This window comes from Xiphophorus maculatus, chromosome 12 (genome assembly GCF_002775205.1).
Source record: "Xiphophorus maculatus strain JP 163 A chromosome 12, X_maculatus-5.0-male, whole genome shotgun sequence".
Taxonomy (NCBI): domain Eukaryota; kingdom Metazoa; phylum Chordata; class Actinopteri; order Cyprinodontiformes; family Poeciliidae; genus Xiphophorus; species Xiphophorus maculatus.
In genome coordinates this window covers 2554732-2576221 of record NC_036454.1, presented here as the reverse complement: position 1 = coordinate 2576221, position 21490 = coordinate 2554732, and the positions used below count along the sequence as shown (strand labels likewise).

At 43.0% G+C, this 21490-nt stretch overlaps 1 protein-coding gene across 1 annotated transcript; it reads left to right on the top strand.

The window, feature by feature from the left end:
• The first annotated feature begins 289 nt into the window (after positions 1-289).
• On the top strand, positions 290-16591 carry cep120 (centrosomal protein 120). The gene is made up of 19 exons (XM_023343914.1): positions 290-542; positions 2011-2167; positions 4203-4317; positions 4389-4533; positions 5351-5499; positions 6142-6339; positions 6407-6625; positions 7714-8036; positions 8108-8257; positions 9090-9269; positions 9338-9434; positions 10086-10271; positions 10933-11022; positions 11095-11187; positions 11852-12013; positions 12087-12209; positions 13282-13380; positions 15790-15935; positions 16226-16591. The coding sequence occupies exons 1-19, from the start codon at positions 494-496 to the stop codon at positions 16440-16442; spliced, it is 2898 nt and encodes a 965-aa protein (XP_023199682.1). The 5' UTR covers positions 290-493; the 3' UTR covers positions 16443-16591.
• Positions 16592-21490: the final 4899 nt, after the last annotated feature.

Sequence of the window (21490 nt, the reverse complement as noted above, 5' to 3'; positions counted from 1 at the left end):
TGTAAATATGAATTTAATAAGTTTTATTTTGAAAAAATATATATTTGATTTTTTTTTCTTTTGTCTGAATTTGTTGTTTTATAATTGTTCTTTTTTATTTTAGTCTTTTGAGAATAACTTTATATGATATTGTATTTTCGATGTAAAATATTAAATCAGGAGTTATAATCGGTGACTGTATTTGAGTAACCTTTTTACATGTTACATTTTTACTGATTCAGTGTTTGCAGTTCCGCCTCCAACCGGCAGAGGCGCGGTGGAGCGCCTCCTGCATTTTCTCCGCTTTTAAAACAGGATGGGTGGCGCCAAAGCTTGACAACAAAGCGGCTGTTTGATGTCGTAACGGTCGGTGACGCTCTGCTTTTTAATTTAACACCAACTGTTAACAGTTACAGCTCAACAATTCAACCCTAAATGAAACCGACGACGTGAAGTCGGAGTTTGTCACTTCGACGTGGTTTTTTTCCTTCTTTGAAGCGGAGCTGATGTCAACATGGCTGCGAAGTCTGACCAACTTCTCATCGTTGTGTCCGTGCTGGAAGGTGAGCTGGGTTTAATGGGATAAACGGGGACAGTTAGAGTTCAAACTGCAGGTGTCTTGAGTTTATTTCGGTGATTTTAAATCTTTCTGGGAGATAAAGTGTTGCGGTAGCAGCTTAACTCTGACTGTTGGGTTCGGATAAACAGTTAAGGTGGGATGAACAGTTCGTTAAGGTGGGATGAACAGTTCGTTAAGGTGGGATGAACAGTTCACCGGTTGCTTCTTTTTAGCCTTTTCAGTTCTAAATGAACAGCCTAGTTTTCCTGTTTCTGTTAGGCAGGAATTTATAAACATTCCTGTTAGCCAGCATTCATGGCTGCAGGCTGGCATAATTAAAACGTTTCACTTAGCTTGGAATAAAGCTTTTATTTGGGAAAGTCACAATATTTCAGCAGATCACAGATGGACACAGAAAGATGAGACGTTGGGAAAGACACGCAGTGGCTCTGAAAGTTTTCAGCCCATTGGATGTTTTACTCTGATTGTTTTTACAAATTAGTCATGATAAACAAAATTTTGCTTTTTGACAAACGAATAATAATTAAAACATTTTTATGTCTATATTAGAATCAAGTTTTACAAAATGACAAAAATATTTTACATAAAACTGGTGATTGCATAAATATTTATGCAGCAGCAGGGGCGGATTTACAAAGATGGGGGCCCTGGAGCAGGTTTGGGGCCCTACCTACAAAGGAAAAATTATTTTAATAATGCAAATTACAGTACATTAATAGGCATGATATAATATGTCCATAGCCAATAACACCATGTGGTTTTCAAAGAAATCAACTGTTACTTAATAATTTTTCAAATATTTGAATGTTGTTTATGTTAATAAAAATTCTAAAATGTTAATGCAACTCGACTAATTTGGGTAGATAATTTTTAGTACAGCAAACTCATTCAAAATAAATAACTAAAAGCTGTTTTCCTCCATCTTAACCAAACGGCCAGACAGAGACATAAAGAGGTGCAGCAAAAGCAAAGAGGTGGATCAGCAGAGCTTGGGTTCATCCAGGACATGTTAATGGAAATATCGGAGCTGCTAGCAGGTCAGCAGATTCAGATTTGTTGGAGGACTGACTGCTACAGGAATTCACCATTAACAATGGGTCTATGGAGACAGCTGGATGATTTAGTTATGACAACATTTAATTTCCTTTTGGGACAAATGAAGGGTTTTTAATTTAATTGAATCTTTGGTGTTGAAAGACTGAAATAAAAGTGACTGAGTTGTGTTTATGCCAGCTGGTGACAAAGATCCAAATAAAAAATTGCTGCTGGACGTTGTTGGTCATTACTGGTTCGTCTTTGATATTCAGATTTATTACTGGAACTTTGAACTGAAAATGAGTGAAAAAGGAGCAGGAGCTTGAAGAAATGTCCATCAGAATGCTGGGAAGTCTGGGAATCAAGAAGAAATGGATTTATACTTAAATTAAATTTAACAAACTGTCGTCATTCAGGTCGGCATTTTCCGAAGAGCCCTCGCCTCAGTCTGGTGGTCCAGGCGAGCTTCGACGGCGAACATCTGGAAACGGATCCAGTGGAGCATCGAGAGCAGCCGCAGTTCAGCACCGAGCTGGCCTGGGAACTGGACCGCAAGACGCTGCATCAGCACAGGTTGACCCTCTGTCCCTCAGTGTTGACCCTCTGTCCCTCAGTGTTGACCCTCTGTCCCTCAGTGTTGACTGTCTGTCCCTCAGTGTTGACCCTCTGTCCCTCAGTGTTGACTGTCTGTCCCTCAGTGTTGACCCTCTGTCCCTCAGTGTTGACCCTCTGTCCCTCAGTGTTGACGCTCTGTCCCTCAGTGTTGACCCTCTGTCCCTCAGTGTTGACCCTCTGTCCCTCAGTGTTGACCCTCTGTCCCTCAGTGTTGACTGTCTGTCCCTCAGTGTTGACCCTCTGTCCCTCAGTGTTGACCCTCTGTCCCTCAGTGTTGACGCTCTGTCCCTCAGTGTTGACCCTCTGTCCCTCAGTGTTGACCCTCTGTCCCTCAGTGTTGACTGTCTGTCCCTCAGTGTTGACCCTCTGTCCCTCAGTGTTGACTGTCTGTCCCTCAGTGTTGACCCTCTGTCCCTCAGTGTTGACCCTCTGTCCCTCAGTGTTGACGCTCTGTCCCTCAGTGTTGACCCTCTGTCCCTCAGTGTTGATCCTCTGTCCCTCAGTGTTGACGCTCTGTCCCTCAGTGTTGACCCTCTGTCCCTCAGTGTTGACTGTCTGTCCCTCAGTGTTGACCCTCTGTCCCTCAGTGTTGACTGTCTGTCCCTCAGTGTTGACCCTCTGTCCCTCAGTGTTGCCCTCTGTCCCTCAGTGTTGACCCTCTGTCCCTCAGTGTTGACCCTCTGTCCCTCAGTGTTGACCCTCTGTCCCTCAGTGTTGACGCTCTGTCCCTCAGTGTTGACGCTCTGTCCCTCAGTGTTGACGCTCTGTCCCTCAGTGTTGACTGTCTGTCCCTCAGTGTTGACCCTCTGTCCCTCAGTGTTGACCCTCTGTCCCTCAGTGTTGACGCTCTGTCCCTCAGTGTTGACCCTCTGTCCCTCAGTGTTGACCCTCTGTCCCTCAGTGTTGACCCTCTGTCCCTCAGTGTTGACTGTCTGTCCCTCAGTGTTGACCCTCTGTCCCTCAGTGTTGACCCTCTGTCCCTCAGTGTTGACGCTCTGTCCCTCAGTGTTGACCCTCTGTCCCTCAGTGTTGACCCTCTGTCCCTCAGTGTTGACTGTCTGTCCCTCAGTGTTGACCCTCTGTCCCTCAGTGTTGACTGTCTGTCCCTCAGTGTTGACCCTCTGTCCCTCAGTGTTGACCCTCTGTCCCTCAGTGTTGACGCTCTGTCCCTCAGTGTTGACCCTCTGTCCCTCAGTGTTGATCCTCTGTCCCTCAGTGTTGACGCTCTGTCCCTCAGTGTTGACGCTCTGTCCCTCAGTGTTGACGCTCTGTCCCTCAGTGTTGACCCTCTGTCCCTCAGTGTTGACGCTCTGTCCCTCAGTGTTGACGCTCTGTCCCTCAGTGTTGACCCTCTGTCCCTCAGTGTTGACCCTCTGTCCCTCAGTGTTGACTGTCTGTCCCTCAGTGTTGACCCTCTGTCCCTCAGTGTTGACTGTCTGTCCCTCAGTGTTGACCCTCTGTCCCTCAGTGTTGCCCTCTGTCCCTCAGTGTTGACCCTCTGTCCCTCAGTGTTGACCCTCTGTCCCTCAGTGTTGACCCTCTGTCCCTCAGTGTTGACGCTCTGTCCCTCAGTGTTGACGCTCTGTCCCTCAGTGTTGACGCTCTGTCCCTCAGTGTTGACCCTCTGTCCCTCAGTGTTGACCCTCTGTCCCTCAGTGTTGACCCTCTGATCCTCAGTGTTGACCCTCTGTCCCTCAGTGTTGACCCTCTGTCCCTCAGTGTTGACCCTCTGTCCCTCAGTGTTGACCCTCTGTCCCTCAGTGTTGACGCTCTGTCCCTCAGTGTTGACGCTCTGTCCCTCAGTGTTGACCCTCTGATCCTCAGTGTTGACCCTCTGATCCTCAGTGTTGACCCTCTGTCCCTCAGTGTTGACCCTCTGTCCCTCAGTGTTGACCCTCTGTCCCTCAGTGTTGACGCTCTGTCCCTCAGTGTTGACCCTCTGTCCCTCAGTGTTGACCCTCTGTCCCTCAGTGTTGACCCTCTGTCCCTCCAGGCTGCAGCGGACGCCCATCAAGCTGCAGTGCTTCACCCTGGACTCCGTCAGTAAGAAGAAGGAGAGCGTGGGCTACATCGTCCTGGACCTGCGGTCCGTCCAGGAGGCCAGGCAGGTAAAGCGGCCGCTGCAGGCCCAGGTGAGCGTGTTTCTGCCCCGTGGTGACGAGGCTGCGCTGTGTTCCAGGATCCCCGCTGGTACCCGCTGCTCAGCAGTAAATACACCAAGCAGAAGGCGGCGCTGCTCGTCGGCACGCTGCTGGAGAACGACTCCAAGGCAGCAGCAGCTTCTCCTGACAAGATCCGAGCCAAGAAGGCCGCGCCTCGACAAGGTCGGCTGGTCTGGACCCGCTCTGCTAGATATGGGGCGTTTAGGACCCTGCAGATGGTTTGCTGTTTATTTACCTGCTGATGCTCTGGAACCAGAGAGCAGCTCATGATTATTTTACTAATCCATTATCCTGACAATTAATCGATTGATCGGGGGAGAAATAGACCCACATTCTGCAGAATTTTTATCTAACTACTTACGCTTTTTTATATACAATATTAGAAAAACATTAAAAGATGCACATAAATAAAAAATTTGAATTAATTAAAAATAATTAAACAAAGAAAAATATTTTATTGCCTGAAATTTTGGGCTGAACATTTTTACAAAGGTGTTTTTTTTTTTTTTTTTTTAATCTTAAATGCAAAAATTTGTTGTTCTTTCAGGAAATAGCCTGAGTCTGTATACTACATTAGTTGATTAGTAAACTGATGATTATTTATTCTGATTAATCATGACTAATCTAGTTAAAACAAACATTTTATGAAACCTTTTCTACAGGCTCAGGATGAACAGAAATGATTTATTTTGGGTAAAAAAAAACAAAACAGTATTTTCTGCTCTTACATTAAATGTTAGTGTTTTAACATTCAGTTTTTAAAAATTCTAGTTATTTAGATAATAATTCGAGGTTTTCAGCCTTTGTTTTTTTATGACTGATTAGGAAACCAGAGACGTTGAGCCGTTTCTAAACTTTGTCATCTTTTTATCATTCAGGTTCTGTTGAGTATTTTCTAAGATGGAGTAAATTCCTCTGGATCATAAGTTAAACTTCTGGTCCTGTCTGAATAAAAACATGACGTTTATTGTCTCTGCAGGTTCTGGTCCGGTGAGCGACGCGCTGCCCGCCAGGCTGGAGGCGGAGCTTGTCCCGGATCAGGGCTACCATCAGGTCGGTCCGGCGGATCGCTGTGGCGACATGTTCATCCTCTCCGTTACCGTCGCCTTCGCTACCAAACTGGAACAGGTGAAGAAACCTGTCAGCTTCCACGCCGACCAGCCGCTCACTGGTTACATTTCATATGATGTCATCGGGAAAATGAATTCTGGGGTTTTAGGTATCGGGGCATTTAGAAACCTGGCGGATTAACATGTCTGGTGTTTTTCTGTCTCGGTGAACGGACCTTAAAAAGTCTTAATAGGTGTTAAATTCATCAATCTAAAAATAAAACCTTTATTGTTGTTAAAATCTTTCAGAAGTTTTAAAAATGTTGATTGTTGCATGTGAAACATGAAACACACAAAACCTCAAGATCAGTCTGCCAACAAACTGCAGGTACTTTTAGTTTTCACACACATTATTTTATGATGCTTCACTAGAAGAAAAAACACAAACATGTTTTTCAAATCTTGAATCTTTTACACTCGACCTAAAACTCATGTTTTATGTTCAAATTGTTGCTAACTGACAAGTTTTTGTTTTGATTTGAATCTGATCTTAAATTTGATTCCAAGTGGTTTTAAAAAAAGTCTTAAAGTTTTTAATTTATCTTAATTTAAGCTGTAGCAGGGCTGGATCATATGTCTTAATAAAATTAGTTTGATTTTATTTTTCTTACCATCTTTTCTTAAAACTGACCCCAGGTTGTTTTTTCTGTCGTTGCTGCAGCTGATTCCCAGCACTAAGAAGCTGCCAGCGGAGGACTCCAGTTTCTTCTTCTACTACTCCCTGCTGGGGAACGACATCACCAGCGAGCCGTTCCACAACCTGCTGAGTCCAGACTTCGAGCCGGAGCGCGCCTCCGTGCGCATCCGCAGCAACACGCAGGCGCTGCAGGCCTTCCTGATGCAGCAGTCCGGCCTACAGGTGAGCCGGCGCCTCAGACCGAAGCGTCATGGCGGCGGCCGGTCCTGACGTCCCGCTGCGTCCGCAGGTCCACCTCTGCTGCGGGAACCGCTCTTTGGGCAGCAGCGATGTTTCGCTCTCCGCCCTCGCTGCTGCCGCCGTCGATCTGGAGGCCAAGGGCGCCACGGTGGAGGGAGCATTCGTCCTGCGGCCGCCGCCGCGCAGCAAGCTGCCGGCTCTTCCTGCGGAGCTGCAGCCGACGGTGGGCGTGGCCGTCACCCTGAGGAGGGAGGAGCCAGCGCCTCGGGTAGGAAAACGCCACAGCGCTTCTGGAAACTCCGAATTAATGAGTTACAACAACATTTCATTTCCCTGTGGATCAATACAGGATTTTTGAGTTTGAATTGCAGTGATTAGGCATGCCATGTACCGGTACCGGCCCGATAAATAAAACTGGACCGATATCAACAGCTGATATTCATTTACACGAAAGTACAAGAAAGGATTTATAGTGCTGCAAAATAGCAGCTATAAAAAGCAAGACACAAATAAAACATTAATTCAGAGTTTTGATTATTTAGAAGTTTAAACGTCAGTTTAAACTGCAGTCCAGCCTACAGGTGAGCCGGCGCCGAAGCGTCATGGCGGCGGCCGGTCCGGACGTTCCGCTGCGTTACTCTATAGTTTTACTTTATATTTAAAAATCCCTCTGGATGTTTTACCCTTTTTATTGCTTTTACAAATCAGACATTAGCAACAAAACTTTTATTTTTATTGGAAAAAAAATTCAAAAAATAACTTTCGTTTCAAAGTGAAAACTTATTTTACAAAATAATCGTTTAATAAAAATATTTAACATAAAGCTGGAAGAGTTTAGCAGCGAAAATGAAGAAAAAATGATGGATCCAGTCAGATTCCCTGTTGGGACTATAAAGGTGTGAATATTTATACAATAACTTATTTTAAGGTTAAATAATTTTGTCATTTTTTAGAAACCAGTTTTCAATTTTTTTTCAAAATTATTTGTCAAAAATGTCTATTTTTTTCATGATTTATTTATAAAACAGTAAAAAAACATCCAAGGGGGTGAAAACTTTCTATGGAGCTCCTTATTTATCTGTGTACCTCGTTAGCAGCCTGTCAGATTAATTAGTGTTTTTTAATTTAATCCTGGAATCGTTTCTGGTTTATTATAGTCCTGTCTTCCTCTTGACGGCCACCAGAGGGCAGCAGAGTCAATGTTAAGCTGAATTTGGCAGAGAAACAGTTTTAAACTGTTATCTCTGTTGTTTGAGCTTCATAAAGATGCTGAAAGTATTTATGGTGAAATAGGTGAGAGTTCAAAGGTTGAGTTTTGTTTTTATCTGGATATTTTAAATATTTTGTGTTTTTCAGGTTTCAGGGGGAAAGGATCCCAGCAGAGCTCCGCCTCTTCCTCCTGCTGTCGCTCCGACCCAGAAACCTGCTGCTTCGCCTCCTTCGTTCCGTACGGAGAGCGAGGCAGAGAGTCTGCTGGAGGAGCTGGAGCTCGACAGGAAGCTGGCGGCAGGTGATGAAGGTGATGCTCCTCTTCGTCACCCTGAAGGCGGAGCGTCCTCCGTCAGCGTCTCCGCTCCCAAAGTGTCCATCCCCTCCTCCGCGCATCACTACTGCTTCTCTCTGGACCTGCGCAGCCTGGCCAAGCTCGCCACGCCATACCCCATCGCCGCCATGCTCAGGTGGGCTCCCAGTCTGACCAGTACCGCCGTCGATCCTGCTCCCAGTCTGACCAGTTTGGGTCGCTCTGCAGGTATTCGTACCAGTTCTTTGGCAGCTCTGCTCCCATCATGACCAGTCCGCCAGTGGAGCTGCAGAGAAACATGGAGGCGTCGCTGCCGCAGTCCTACTGCGCCTTCGACTTCGCCGCGTTGCCACAGCAGCTGCAGGACACCTTCCTCAGGTAGGACACCTGTCCACAGGTAGGACACCTGTCCACAGGTAGGACACCTGTCCACAGGTAGGACACCTGTCCTCAGGTAGGACACCTTCCTCAGGTAGGACACCTGTCCTCAGGTAGGACACCTGTCCACATCCAGTTTCTTGTCTGAGACACACGGCAGGTTCAGACTTTCTGCCCGTCCTTAAAATGTCTTGTATTAATTAAACCAGTAATTTGGCCTTAAATACATCAATCACAATTCTTAAAGTACTATTTAATCACATTGACACGTTGCATCGTGACGTCATGCAGGTAAGATCCTGAACTCTTCTTCCTTCTGGAGGCAGAAAGCTGCTAATGATGTCTAGCATTGGTTTTAGCTGCCAACATAACGCACTAAACCTTACATGTACGCCTGACATTAGAAGAAAAACCCTGCAGTTCTCTGATGATGGATCAGCAGAGCAGATGTTTACATTAGCAACCACTGCCTTGTTAGCTTAGCTAATAGCAGCAATAGCTAATCTACTACCGTGACCAAAATAAACATCAAGCCTGAAAACATAAAACTGTAACGGACTGAATGTTCAGTTTTTGTGTGGGAAATGTGGAGCTGACACAGAAAACGAGAAAAAATAATAGTTTTGAGTTCAACAGTTTTTCTGTTATTTTCCCTTTGCTGTGACTCACAACACCGGATTATTGATTCCAACGTCTCCAGGTTTCATCTCGTTAGCGGGATAGTTCTACCGCGGCAGCGCGACTACAGGTTGCATGTAAAAGAATCTCATTACCTGGCGTTGCTGCGTGTTGCCATGGTAACGTGGAGACATACCTGGCGTTACTTTTCCAGGGTTCCTCTGGTCGTGGAGCTGTGGGACCGCGGCTCCTCCAGCAGAGACCAGCTGCTGGGCTCGGCCTCCATCCAGCTTCACCAGCTGCTGAGCTCAGAGAAGACCCAGCTGGGCCCGACGGGGGACCCGGGCTGGAGGCAGACCCACCAGGACCGGATCCCCGTGGTCCACCCGCAGCGGTAGGGACGCCTCCGACAGACAGGCGGGTCGCCTGGCGGTTGCTAACGGCGGTGTGTCGGTCCTCCAGGCCCTCGGAGCGCGTGGCGGAGCTGAGCTACGTGGCGACGCTGGAGGACCTGGGCTTCATTAAAGCTAAAGAGGTTCTGGTGTCGGATTCGATCCAGGTGGGTCCAGATGGTTCTGAACCTGGTTTAGTGGGTCAGCATTAAGACTGCAGCTGACGATTATTTTAGTGATTGTTAATCTCATACAGATTTAAGCTTTTTACAACATTAGAAAAGCTGCAGTATGTAACTTTTATAAAAAATAAAGAAATTCATAAGAAATAAACATTTTATTGCCTAAAATGCAGTGACATCATTCCTCTGGTGAACCTGAAGCTAAAACTGCCACTAGAGGACTTCTGCACTTCTTTACAGACAAAATGTCATTTATTATAAATGCAAAATGTTTTATTGTACAGTTCTGCTTTAATTACTGCAGAAAATTCTGGATATGCTCAGAATATGCCATTTTCTAAAAGAGGCCATTTAAAAAAAATGTCTTTCTTTTGAGATCGCAATCGATCAATAATTGATCGATTGCTAAATTAGTTGACTTTTATTTAAATGATTGATTAATCGTGGTTAATGTTTTCATCCCTGATCAGCTGAAGATTATAAATACAAACATCTTTAATCAATGAGGAACAAAATTCCACTGAATTTATTAAACATGATATGAATGTAAAATAAAAAGCTGTTTTTTTATTTTTTATAGTTTCCGTTCCTCTGAGTCGGTACGTTTTCCTTTATTTCTCCTCATCGTGTCTCTAGGACGGATGTCCCGCCGTGCCTCAGTCTTCTCACCCAGCGGCGCCCAAACCGTCCCTGCTGCCGCCGGCCCCCCAGGGGCCCGGGGCCCCGCCAGCTCCCCAGGCTACCAGGGACACCCTGGAGTACCGCGCGGCCCTGGAGCTGGAGATGTGGAAGGAGGAGCAGGAGGATCTGTTCGACGATCAGGTACAAACAGAAGCGTTAGCTCTGTTAGCCACCAGCTAGCTGTCTGTCCAATCTTCTGTCTTTTAGTGCCAACTAGAAACAACCAATCAGAGCCAGGAGGCGGGTCTTAGTGTTGTCAATCACTCTGCTCATCCCCGAGCCTCCAAGGCCAAATGTACAAATCGATGTTTCTCAGACATTAGCGCAGTTAGCAGCGCGTACATGATATTGATTGACAGCGCTAAGCTCCTCCTCCTCCTGGCTGCCTTTGGTTGTTTTGTTCATTTCGTCAGACAGCAGAAGGAGATCAATCTTTTCAGATTATTTGTCTCATAACAAACATTAACAACATGGTGACAGTTTTAACAAATTAGTAAAAAACATTTTATTAAAAAAGTTACAAGCTGCAGCTTTAGTTGAAATTAATGTTAAATTTCCGACCCGAATAAAAAATATCTTAAAATCTGTCAACAGAAGAATAAAGTTTATCTGTTTCCTGTAAAACTGTCAGAACTTTCCACATTTTCTAAGTTTTTCTGTTTATAGTTGTTATTTTTACATAAAGTCAGAATTGCAGTGTGAGGATGGAGCAGAAGCAGCTCAGTAAACAGGAGCAGGAATGACTGTGGTTCTGACCCGGTGAGGAGTTCTGGTTTAAAGATGGCGGCGGTTCTGTTTGCAGCTGAAGCAGAAGGAGCTGCGGCACATGCAGGCGCTGGCGGATGAGTGGAGGAAGAGAGACGGAGAGAGGGAGGCGCTGGTCAAGAAGAAGGTGAAGAGTTTATCTGATTCGGTTCTGATCCGGCTCTGAACCGATTCTGAACCGGTTCTGGTGGTTCTGCAGGAGCTGGAGTTCAACCTGCTGGAGGAGAAGCTGCAGAAGACGCTGTGTGACCTGGAGAAGAGGGAGAAGCAGCTGGCTGAGGCGGAGCTGCAGGTCAGACTGATCAAACCTGATCAATACAAACGATCGATCATTTTTAGATCATCTTCAGTGATCTTTACTAAAATGTTCTGATGCCACTTCCTGTCAATAACCTGATCAGTTTCTCCTGAGCCGCTTCAGGCCTGCAGCTCCACCTAGTGGACAGAATGAGCCTAAACAGGCCAATACAGAGGAAACCACAGAAATGGTTTTTCTTTTTACATTTGATCAAATATTACAATTTTTCAGCCGTGATTAGAAATAAATCTTAATATTATATGAACATGTGAAAAATCTGGAAGTAATGGTAAAATAAACCAATAATTTCAGACTTTTTATAATATTTTATAATTAAAGGGGATGCCGTAGCTTCATGTTGGTGCAGAAAAATGAATATTATTGAAAAGTTCAGTTTTGTATTAATGTTTTCCAGCCTTTATTTCTGTTAATTTTCTGCTTCCAGCCAATAAAAACACATTTAAAATCAGATTTTAAAAAAAAAGGGTTTAATGAAACTGATGAAAACCTGCTTAGAGGTTCTGAGTCTCATCAGAACCAGATTCAGATTTATTCAGTCAGAATCTAAAACTCTTCAGTAATTTCTTGGACTGTAACTTGAGTAAAAACATGTTGAAGTATTTTTTTAAATCTCTGACCTGGTTCTGTTTTTCTCCAGACTCAGCGTCTGCAGCGGGAGCTGAGAGCCGAACACGACCTGACCCAGAAGGAGCTGCAGGAGGCCAGCAGGCGGCTGCAGAGGGAGAGCGACCACCTGGTGGCGCTAGAGAAGGAGAAGGTCCGGCTGATGGAGGAGGAGCGCGGCCGGCTGCTGCAGCAGGTAGAGAGGAGGTGGTTCTGCCGGGTCCATAACGGCCTGGTTAAACTCGTTAACGTTCTGGTTCTGGGTCCAGATGGCGGACGCAGAGGCCCGGTACCAGCAGCTGCAGAAGGAGTTCCAGCTCTTCCGGGAGCAGCAGAACCTGCGGCCCGAGTTCAGACTGCAGGCAGAAGTCAACCTGCTGGCGCTGGAGAAGGTGAGCCGAGACCCGACCCGACCCGACCCGACCCGACCCGACCCGCTGACCTCTGGGTTCATACCAGGACTGCAAATCCTGGAAAATCATTCAGGTGTTTTTCCAGGTTTGGAAAGTCCTTGATTTCTGTTTAAAGTCCCAGGAAAACTGCAGATTGAAAATCAAACTAACTTTTGATTAAAAGACTAAATTTATGAAACATTATTTAGTGTATGAATATAACCAGATGTTTTCATCTGGTTATATACAGACATATAAAAAACAGACATATTGTTTTCCTCGCTGTCTGAAGTTAAATCAGACTAAAAACTTTTCCTATTTTAAGTCGGTCAGAATCACCTAAATTATTTTCTAAATGACAGAAAACATTTTTTGTTACTTTATTGTTTCAGTTTTAATATGAGCAGGAATTTACTTCAACACAATCTGTCTGGATTGTTTCAATGTGATGATTATTATTATTCCTGGTCCCTCGGTGATTTATGTATCGTTTGTTTTAATGCATTGCAGAAAGTTGTTGAAAATGTGGGATTGTTTTATGTGAAATTATTGTTTCTTTGTCAGGTCGTTTAGTTCTCAGGTCTGTGACTCACAGGGTGTTAGAGCGAGACGTTCATCAACATTATTATGTTTTAGTTTCTTTGTTCCTGAAGCAGAATGTAGAATAATACATTAATAATAAGAGTAATAAATTATATATAATAGTGAATATAAACTGTATTTTTAGTTTAATTATATTGTTTTTAATCTCCCAAAGTTTGAAAACGAACCTTGGAAATCCTTAAAAAGTGATTTTCATTTTACTGGAGAAAATGTTTGAACCTGCGGTTCTGCTGCTGCAGCAGCGGTTCTGTTGCCGTGGTTCTGCTGCTGCAGCAGCGGTTCTGTTGCCGTGGTTCTGCTGCTGCAGCAGCGGTTCTGTTGCTGCGGTTCTGCTGCTGCAGCAGCGGTTCTGTTGCCGTGGTTCTGCTGCTGCAGCAGCGGTTCTGTTGCCGTGGTTCTGCTGCTGCAGCAGCGGTTCTGTTGCCGCGGTTCTGTTGCGGTTCTGCTCTGACGGTTTGTTTCTGTGAAGGTGGAACTGGAGAGGAAGTTGGAGTCGACCACCAAGTCCAAGCTGCACTACAAGCAGCAGTGGGGCCGCGCGCTGAAGGAGCTGGCTCGGTTCAAACAGGTACCGCTCCGGCCGGGTCGGAGGTTCTGCCTGGTTCTGCTCAAAGGTTAACCTGAATTGGAAAGGGTTTGGGTGTCTGTAGTTCAGTGATGTCATCACGCGCAGGGCGGCCATCTTGTTTGACAAGCAGCAGACTTTGAGATCATCTGAGGAATATCAGATTAAGATTTATTTATTATTATGACTAGAATAAAGTTATAACATTAGAAGAATTCAGTCGTACAGAAAAATCTAAATTAAACAAGAAAGTTTTATTGTTGCAGGAATAAAGTCATAATATCAGTAAGGTGAAATGGTAATTTTATTAAATTATAAAAGTTGATAGTGATACTTTGGTATCAGTTTTACAGATGAGGAAATATTTTCTCATAATGATAAAAACAAACTTTTGAAAATATTTTCTGTCATCGATAATTAAATGTTTTAAATTTTTAAATTTTGCAGAGTTGGACTGATTTGAGTCCAGTTCTGCTCTGAACTCGTCAGATGAACCAATAACTGTTCCTGACAGGAAGCAGCTGGAGAACCCGACCCAGATCTTCCTCCTCCTCTTCATCATCTCTGCCTCCATTTTCTCACATCCTTTACCTCCGCCTCCCTTCGTTCTCGTCGTGGTTGCAGAGAAAACACGCCGTGATTTATGCGTCTTTAAGGGTTTCGTCGCCTCCTGCAGATCAGTCTGACGCAGCGTCTCTGTTTACACGGTTTACCGCTTCTAAACTCGTCTGTTTGGGTTTTCTCCTCGTCGATTTGTTCTCGCCTCCCGTTTCGCTCGGCGGATCATAAAAATTCCTGAGGAATGATGTTCTTTCCGCGCCGCGAGTCGAAGCCCAAACAGCGCCGAGGTGTTGGGTCAAAATATTGGGACGGACCCGGAGTTGTTCTTTTCTGAGGGAAAATATTGGGACAGGCAGATGAAAGATGTGAGGCTCGCAGCTAAAGTTGGTGTTTTTAAGGCTGAGCGGGAGGTCTGGTCGTTTTAAAAGCTGCTTTTATGAACAGAAACATAAACAAAGATATTTTTATTGTAAAAACAATAGAGGATTGGGCCTCAGAGAAACCAAAAAAGGAAACTTCTAGAATGGAAGCCGTTTCTTCCTGCTGGCGGTTTAACGAGGAACGATGAGGCAAATATTCAGACATTTTATCTCTTATTTTAAATTCAGAAGAAAACAGTTTAATGGCATTTATGGGGTTCTGTGAGGAATCAATAAGCAGTCAGTATCTTACCTCCAGTCAGGGAAAAATGACTACATTTCTCAAAGTTGTTTTAACATTTTTTATTTAGTTTTGGAGCTGCTTAGTTCTTCACAAATAGATTTATAAAAGTTTTTCTTCCGTTTCCGACCTTCTGGTTTGATTTCTTGTTGGAACTAAAATTATCAGCATAACTTTTTTATCTTTTTATTTATTTTTTGCTTCCTAATAGTAAATTCTCAGAATCAGCACAACTCTTTCATTACAATTAAAACAACAACAACACGTCTTGGATTGTGGGACTGATGCATTTATTAATGGTTGTAGATCTTTAACTTTTTTATTCACTTTGACTCAAAACATTGAAGAATCACATATTCATCATTTTCTGTATAACTCACTTAGAGTGAATACCAGCTTGAAGTTGATATTTGGCAGGAAGTGTTTTTTTTATGAGTGTTTCTGTGGCGAGTGGAGGCGACGTCACACTGTGTGTGAAAGGAATCGTCTTTTAACCAAAGACAGCAGGAGAAATGACCTGAAGCTGAATAAACTGTAATTTAATTTAATAAATTAAAATGTTTCAGGACTTCCTGGACGTTTCTGAGCTTTAAGGTTCTGACCCGTCTGGAGTCGGACCTGCAAACGTATAAAACGCAAAATAAAAGCTCATATTTCAAACTTGACTTTCTGAGCGGTGAAAGTTTTCCTTTTATCGGAGTGAAACGGATTTATGTCGTTTCTGCATGTTGCAGCTGCAGTTCTGACCCGTTCAGCCCAAACAGTTTGTTTCCTTCCTGATTGGATCGGATCTCAACCTTTATTTTTCTAATTAGACGCTGGAGGAGCCGAGCCGCTCTGAAACGTGTTGGCGCTGCTCTGATTTATGGGTCGTCCTGACCTCAGATCAGCTGTTCTGGTAAATCTGTCCCGGCGGCGGAGAGAAATACGACTCGGGACGTTTTTATGGCGTTTCTCTCACGGCGATGCGGTTGGTCTCTGTGGATCGGCTCCTCAGGGAGACTTTATGAAAATGTACAAGCAGACAAATTTATCATCGCGCCGCTCTGCACTCTAATTAAGGACAAACACAGAGCTGGCAGCTGAACTCAGCGCTGAGGTCAGAGGTCAGAAGTCTGTTTGCTAATGATTTTAGTCGAGATCTGAAGAGTTCAGATGCTAACGGCGATGCTAATGTGTTTGTGCACACAGAGGGAGCAGGAGAACGCCATGGCCCGGCTGAAGAAGCAGCAGGCGGAGCTGGAGGCCATGAGGCTCCGTTACCTAGCAACAGAGGAGAAGGAGGTGGTGCGGCAGGACCGTCAGGAGCTGGACGACATCAGGAACGAGCTCAACAGGTGAGGAAGACGTTTCAGTCTGGAGGGTCAAAGGTCAGGAGGTCAGGACCTACACCTGCAGGAACACTGGAGATAAAATAAATACTATGTTGCTTCAGCGCTTTAGCGTTAGCAGGATTAGCGCCTTAGCATTAGCATAATTAGCACTTTAACATTAGCAGGATTAGCGCTTTAGCGTTAGCCAAAAAAAAACTTTTTATTTAGCGGAGCTGAAAGTAAAACAACCTGATGTGAACTGTTTTGTTTTAGGACGCGTTTTACTCTGAATGTTTCCACCTCCTGCCCTACAGGCTGAAGAAGCAGGAAGAGGAGAAGTTAGGCCCCGCCCCCGCAGAGCCAGACTCCGCCCCCAGCCTGAACCTGAACGAGAGCGCGGAGGAACACCTGAGCCGCCTGCTGGAGGAGAGAGACACGCTGCTGAGGACCGGCGTTTACACGCACGACGACCGCATCATCGCTGAGCTCAGCAGGCAGATACAGGAAGCCATGAGGGACAGGAAGCTCTGACGGCCAATCAGAGGGAGACGGCCGCCACACCGGCCAATCAGAGGAGGACGTTTAACTTGAGGCCCATGGAGAGGAACTGAGCCTGATTCAGCTCCGTTGAGTTTACGTTACACAGAAATAAAACTTACATTTGTAGTTTTTACAGCGTCCGAAGCTGCTCTGCTCTTTCTGATTGGCCGATAACTAATCAGCTGGGATCAATATTCAGCTGATCAGAACCAGAGCTCTCATGCTGAAGGTTTGGTTTCTCGTCAACAAACAGCAGGTGAGGGTGGAAGGTTTGGGGAAAAAACTTCAACTTAATTCCCATTTTCTAAGTCTGACTGTGTTTGTTCTGCCTCCACTTTAAATTAATCATTTAAAATAGTTTTAATTATTAAAAAATTATTTTTCCCCTGTGAAACTTATTTGATCATTTTTTATTATTTTTATAAAGCCTTTCTGACTAAAGAAAAAAATCTCTTTTCAATGAAACATCAAAGTGGAAAATAAGTTTGATAATTTTGTTTAGAACCAAAGACAAGTGAAATATTTTCAGATTTTTATAAATCTTTTATTTTCTTATCCAACACAGCAAAATAAAACTTTTTTTACATTCAGTGTTAGAGCAACGCTAAGAAACAAATTATGAGAATAAAGTCACATGGTTCAACTATTATTATGACTATTGGCGCATTATTCTGCCTTTATCTATTATTTTATTCTTGTAATGACTTTTTTTCTTAATTGTAATAAAGTTGTAAGTTTAAATCCTGATGAGTAACAGATTTATCATCTCGTTTGTTTTTGTGTTTCAGCTGCAATGAAAATACGTTTAAAATTTTTTTTATTACTTTATGTTATACAGTGGAGAGAAGAAAAACATTTGGTCAGACTTAGAAAATGGATTCCTAAAACAAACAACAAAAACTGTTCATTTTGGCTTTCTGGGCTTCCGTAGAATCAGCTAACTGAGCGCAGAAACGTTAAAACTTCATCAGGAAAACAGAAACGTTAATAAAACTTGATTAAAACGTTTTCAGCTCTGATCTGCAGCAGCTCATATGTATTCATACGGCTGAACCGATTATTGATGTTTTCAGGAGCTGAGATGCAGAAAAACGATTTTCAGCATTTTAGTAAAACCTCCTGATTTCATTCAAGCCTAAAAATCATTTCTAAGATGCTGAAACTTTCAGTTCACTAGAAAAAGTCAAACTGTTTTTATTAACGGATCAAAACAAAACGAGTCAGAAAATCAGTTTTTTTCACTAGTTTTAAGTTTGAAGTTGTGAATTAACCAGCTGCTTCTGTTACACAAACATTTCTATTAAAATCTTTCATTATTTTATAACTTCAGATGTTTCTGCAGCTTGAATTTGATCGTTGGGTCGAATTTAAAATGTAACATTTCTCAGAAATGAAAGTGATCATGTGACGTTACTGTGATAAGGAGAAACATCAGACTCGACATTCGAAGCGTTTTTACTGAAATAATTGATGTCGTCAGGAAATGTTGAAGTTTTCTGTCCCTGATGGAAGAGTTGGTGCCTGACAGCAGGGGGCGCTGCAGCCTCATGATTTAATTTATTGTTTTGTCTTTTTGTTTGGAATAAATTATTTTTGCATTAAAGATGTCAGCATGATGTTTTTCACAGAGTCTCTCATAATTAGTTTCACAGGTTTATTCCACCAACAAGGTTAAATTGATGTATTTTGTATTTAATGTTAATGGTTTCATTTTTTAGCCTGAGCTAAATTAAAACTCCAGAAAAAAAAACATTTTTGTTGCAGCTGCAGAATAACTTCAGTTTCTATGGAAACGTCCTGCGTTAAACTAAAACAGATATTGATCCAATAAATTCAGGTGAACAAAACTTTTCAATCTTAGTCTGAATATTTTATCAATACTGGTATTGATCAAGTATGACTTTGAAACTGATCATAAATATGTTTTTGAATCCTCAGAGTTGCATAATCAAAATACATGCAGGTAATTTACTTTTTCTACAATTATACCTTAATGATAAATGTTGCCTCTAACATGAGTATTACTCATTCTCTTTCCTTAGGTGCTGAATGTCGCTAAAAAGCATCAAACCCAGAATTATAAATAATTTTAATAACTCTGGTTGTCCTGACACATCAGGTGTAGAAGACATTTTTCTGCCTGAATCAAATTTTTTGCACAATCCTCGCTGAAGGTTCATTATTAACGGATTTTAAATTTCAAATCATTCCACATGTAGTTCACATTTCCACCACTAGGTTTCATACAAACATCCAGCTTACAATAAAGTGAAGTTTTGTTGTTTTGATGTTCTGACTGAGCCGTTTATGGATCAGAAGATACAGTAAACGTTCTTAAATACATATTCAACACCAGTAAATCTAAAGAATAAACTCATTTGTGGTTTGACAGATTTTCTCACAGTTCAACTTTCCCACTTTGCTTTTCCTTCAATGTGTTTCCAATTAGACCTGAGAAGAAAAACTCTCCTTAAGTTCATGACTAATTGGATCTGAACGTGTGAGCAGCCTGCTAAACATCCAGCAGGAAGCTCCACCTACAGCAAACCATTAAAACCATTAAACAGCCGACCTCCTGGTTTCCAGTTTCTTCTGGGTTTGTTCTCACTGTTGCTGCTTATAGAGCAAAACAGACAAATATTATTCTGGACTTTTGCTTTGTCACATTGAACAAACGTTTCTTGAGTAAAATTAGATTTTAAAAAATCTGAAAAGTGTGGCATGATGTAAACAGATAAATTGTTTCCAAATTTTTCACCTTAAACATGACAAATATCCTATGAGAATAAAATTTAATTAAAAGCCAATTTTAAAACGCAACAATTAACTGAATATCTACAGCCTGAAATTAAAACTTTTATTTTCGAATCAAATCTCTTCTTGGTTTCATGTCCAACGCACATTTTTTTCATCCTATCAAAGCAAGTTCATATTTTTAAAATCAAGTTATGTGGAGCATTAACTTTAATTTATTTTAATTAATGACAGATTTTAATGCAATGAATTGGTTTTTGTTTTACAGCCACACATTTCTGATGCGTTCATAAATCTATCATCAGCGATGAAAAGCTGCTTCTCTTGGGTTCGTTCTGCTGGAGACGCTGGAAAGGACCAGTATGTTCAAGTTGTGCTAAAAGCAGTTAGCTTATCAGAGAAGCTAGCATCTTGATGCTAACCATGTAGCGGCAGCACAGACGCTACGCTAATGTCAGCGTCTACAGCCACATTTTTAAAGAAGCTCCTGAAACTCTGGGAAGCTGAACTTTACTCCAGTCTGAAGGTTGAAGAATCGAAATAACAAATTAACAGTAAATATTTTTGTTGTTGAGCTAAAATGTTTTTTGTTTAAAAACTTGGCAGCAAAAATGGCCTTTGAATTGAAAATTTAAATTAAAATGTGATTACTTAATTACAGTGAACTCAAACATGGCCGCCGATTCCCGTCCTGCAGCTTTTTATATTGTGGATATTTAATGATTTAAAGATTTTATAAAAATGTTATTGATGAGCAGGTAAAGCTAAAATAAATTTAAAAAATTCAATCACAGTAAACTAACTTTTAGGTCCATACTAAGAAAAAATGTTAAAAATAAAATCAACAGGATAAAGTTGAAATATAAAAGACTTGCTGACTTTATTCTCATATTCTGACTTTATTCTCATATTCTGACTTTATTCTCATATTCTGACTTTATTCTCATATTCTGACTTTATTCTCATATTCTGACTTTATTCTTGAAATGTAAATTTGTGTATGTTTGTAAATGTTTGTAGTTTTAATGACTTTTGTAGTTTAAATTTGTCGTTTTTCCCCCCAGATTGATGTTAAATATTGTAAAATCTGAGTATTGATGTTATTTTAAAGCCTTTAATGAGAGATGGAGCAGTTGGAGCAGATGGAGCAGATGGAGCAGTTGGAGCAGATGGAGCAGATGGAGCAGATGGAGCAGTTGGAGCAGATGGAGCAGATGGAGCAGTTGGAGCAGATGGAGCAGTTGGAGCAGTTGGAGCAGTTGGAGCAGATGGAGCAGTTGGAGCAGATGGAGCAGATGGAGCAGTTGGAGCAGATGGAGCAGTTGGAGCAGTTGGAGCAGTTGGAGCAGATGGAGCAGTTGGAGCAGATGGAGCAGATGGAGCAGTTGGAGCAGATGGAGCAGTTGGAGCAGTTGGAGCAGATGGAGCAGATGGAGCAGATGGAGCAGTTGGAGCAGATGGAGCAGATGGAGCAGTTGGAGCAGATGGAGCAGTTGGAGCAGTTGGAGCAGTTGGAGCAGATGGAGCAGATGGAGCAGATGGAGCAGTTGGAGCAGATGGAGCAGATGGAGCAGATGGAGCAGATGGAGCAGATGGAGCAGATGGAGCAGTTGGAGCAGTTGGAGCAGTTGGAGCAGATGGAGCAGATGGAGCAGATGGAGCAGTTGGAGCAGATGGAGCAGATGGAGCAGATGGAGCAGATGGAGCAGATGGAGCAGTTGGAGCAGATGGAGCAGTTGGAGCAGACCTGCGGCTCCTGCAGCATCCAGCAGAAAAATCCTCCCCTTCATGTGACTCCATCTTTTTTCTTCCTTTGTTTTTTCTTCCTGTGTTCAAACAAATGAAGTTCTGCCGTCTTCCTCGTCCGTCAGCAGCTCCTCGGTTTGTTTTCCTTCTAGCTGCTGCTAATTAAAACGATCACTGCTGTAATCTCATTACATGAAACCCGATCTGGCTCGTCAGAACCTGGAGCAAAACGTCCTGAAACGGGTCGGTGTGTGACGGTTTGTTTGGGCTGCGGCTCCAGATCCGGTTCTCACAGTGAAAAAGCGGCCATGATGGATGTCCCGACGCGCCGGCCGTGTTTGTTCTGGGATTTTTCTGGAATCCTCGCAGGAATAATCTGCAGATTGAGACGGAAAAGAGGAGAAAAGCAGACGGAGGGATGGAGGGAGGCGCCGCTCGGCCCAGAAGGGTCGGGATTAAATGAGCTTTAAACCGCAGAAATACAATCAATAATGGTTAACGTTTGTTTTAAAAGTCTAAAAATTCAGATCTCCTTTTTT

Coding starts and splice junctions, on each gene's coding strand:
- cep120 (XM_023343914.1), top strand. CDS start 494: ATGGCTGCGAAGTCTGACCAACTTCTCATCGTTGTGTCCGTGCTGGAA. Junction 6,340..6,406: donor TGCAGCAGTCCGGCCTACAG/GTGAGCCGGCGC, acceptor CTGCGTCCGCAG/GTCCACCTCTGCTGCGGGAA. Junction 11,023..11,094: donor AGGCGCTGGTCAAGAAGAAG/GTGAAGAGTTTA, acceptor GTGGTTCTGCAG/GAGCTGGAGTTCAACCTGCT.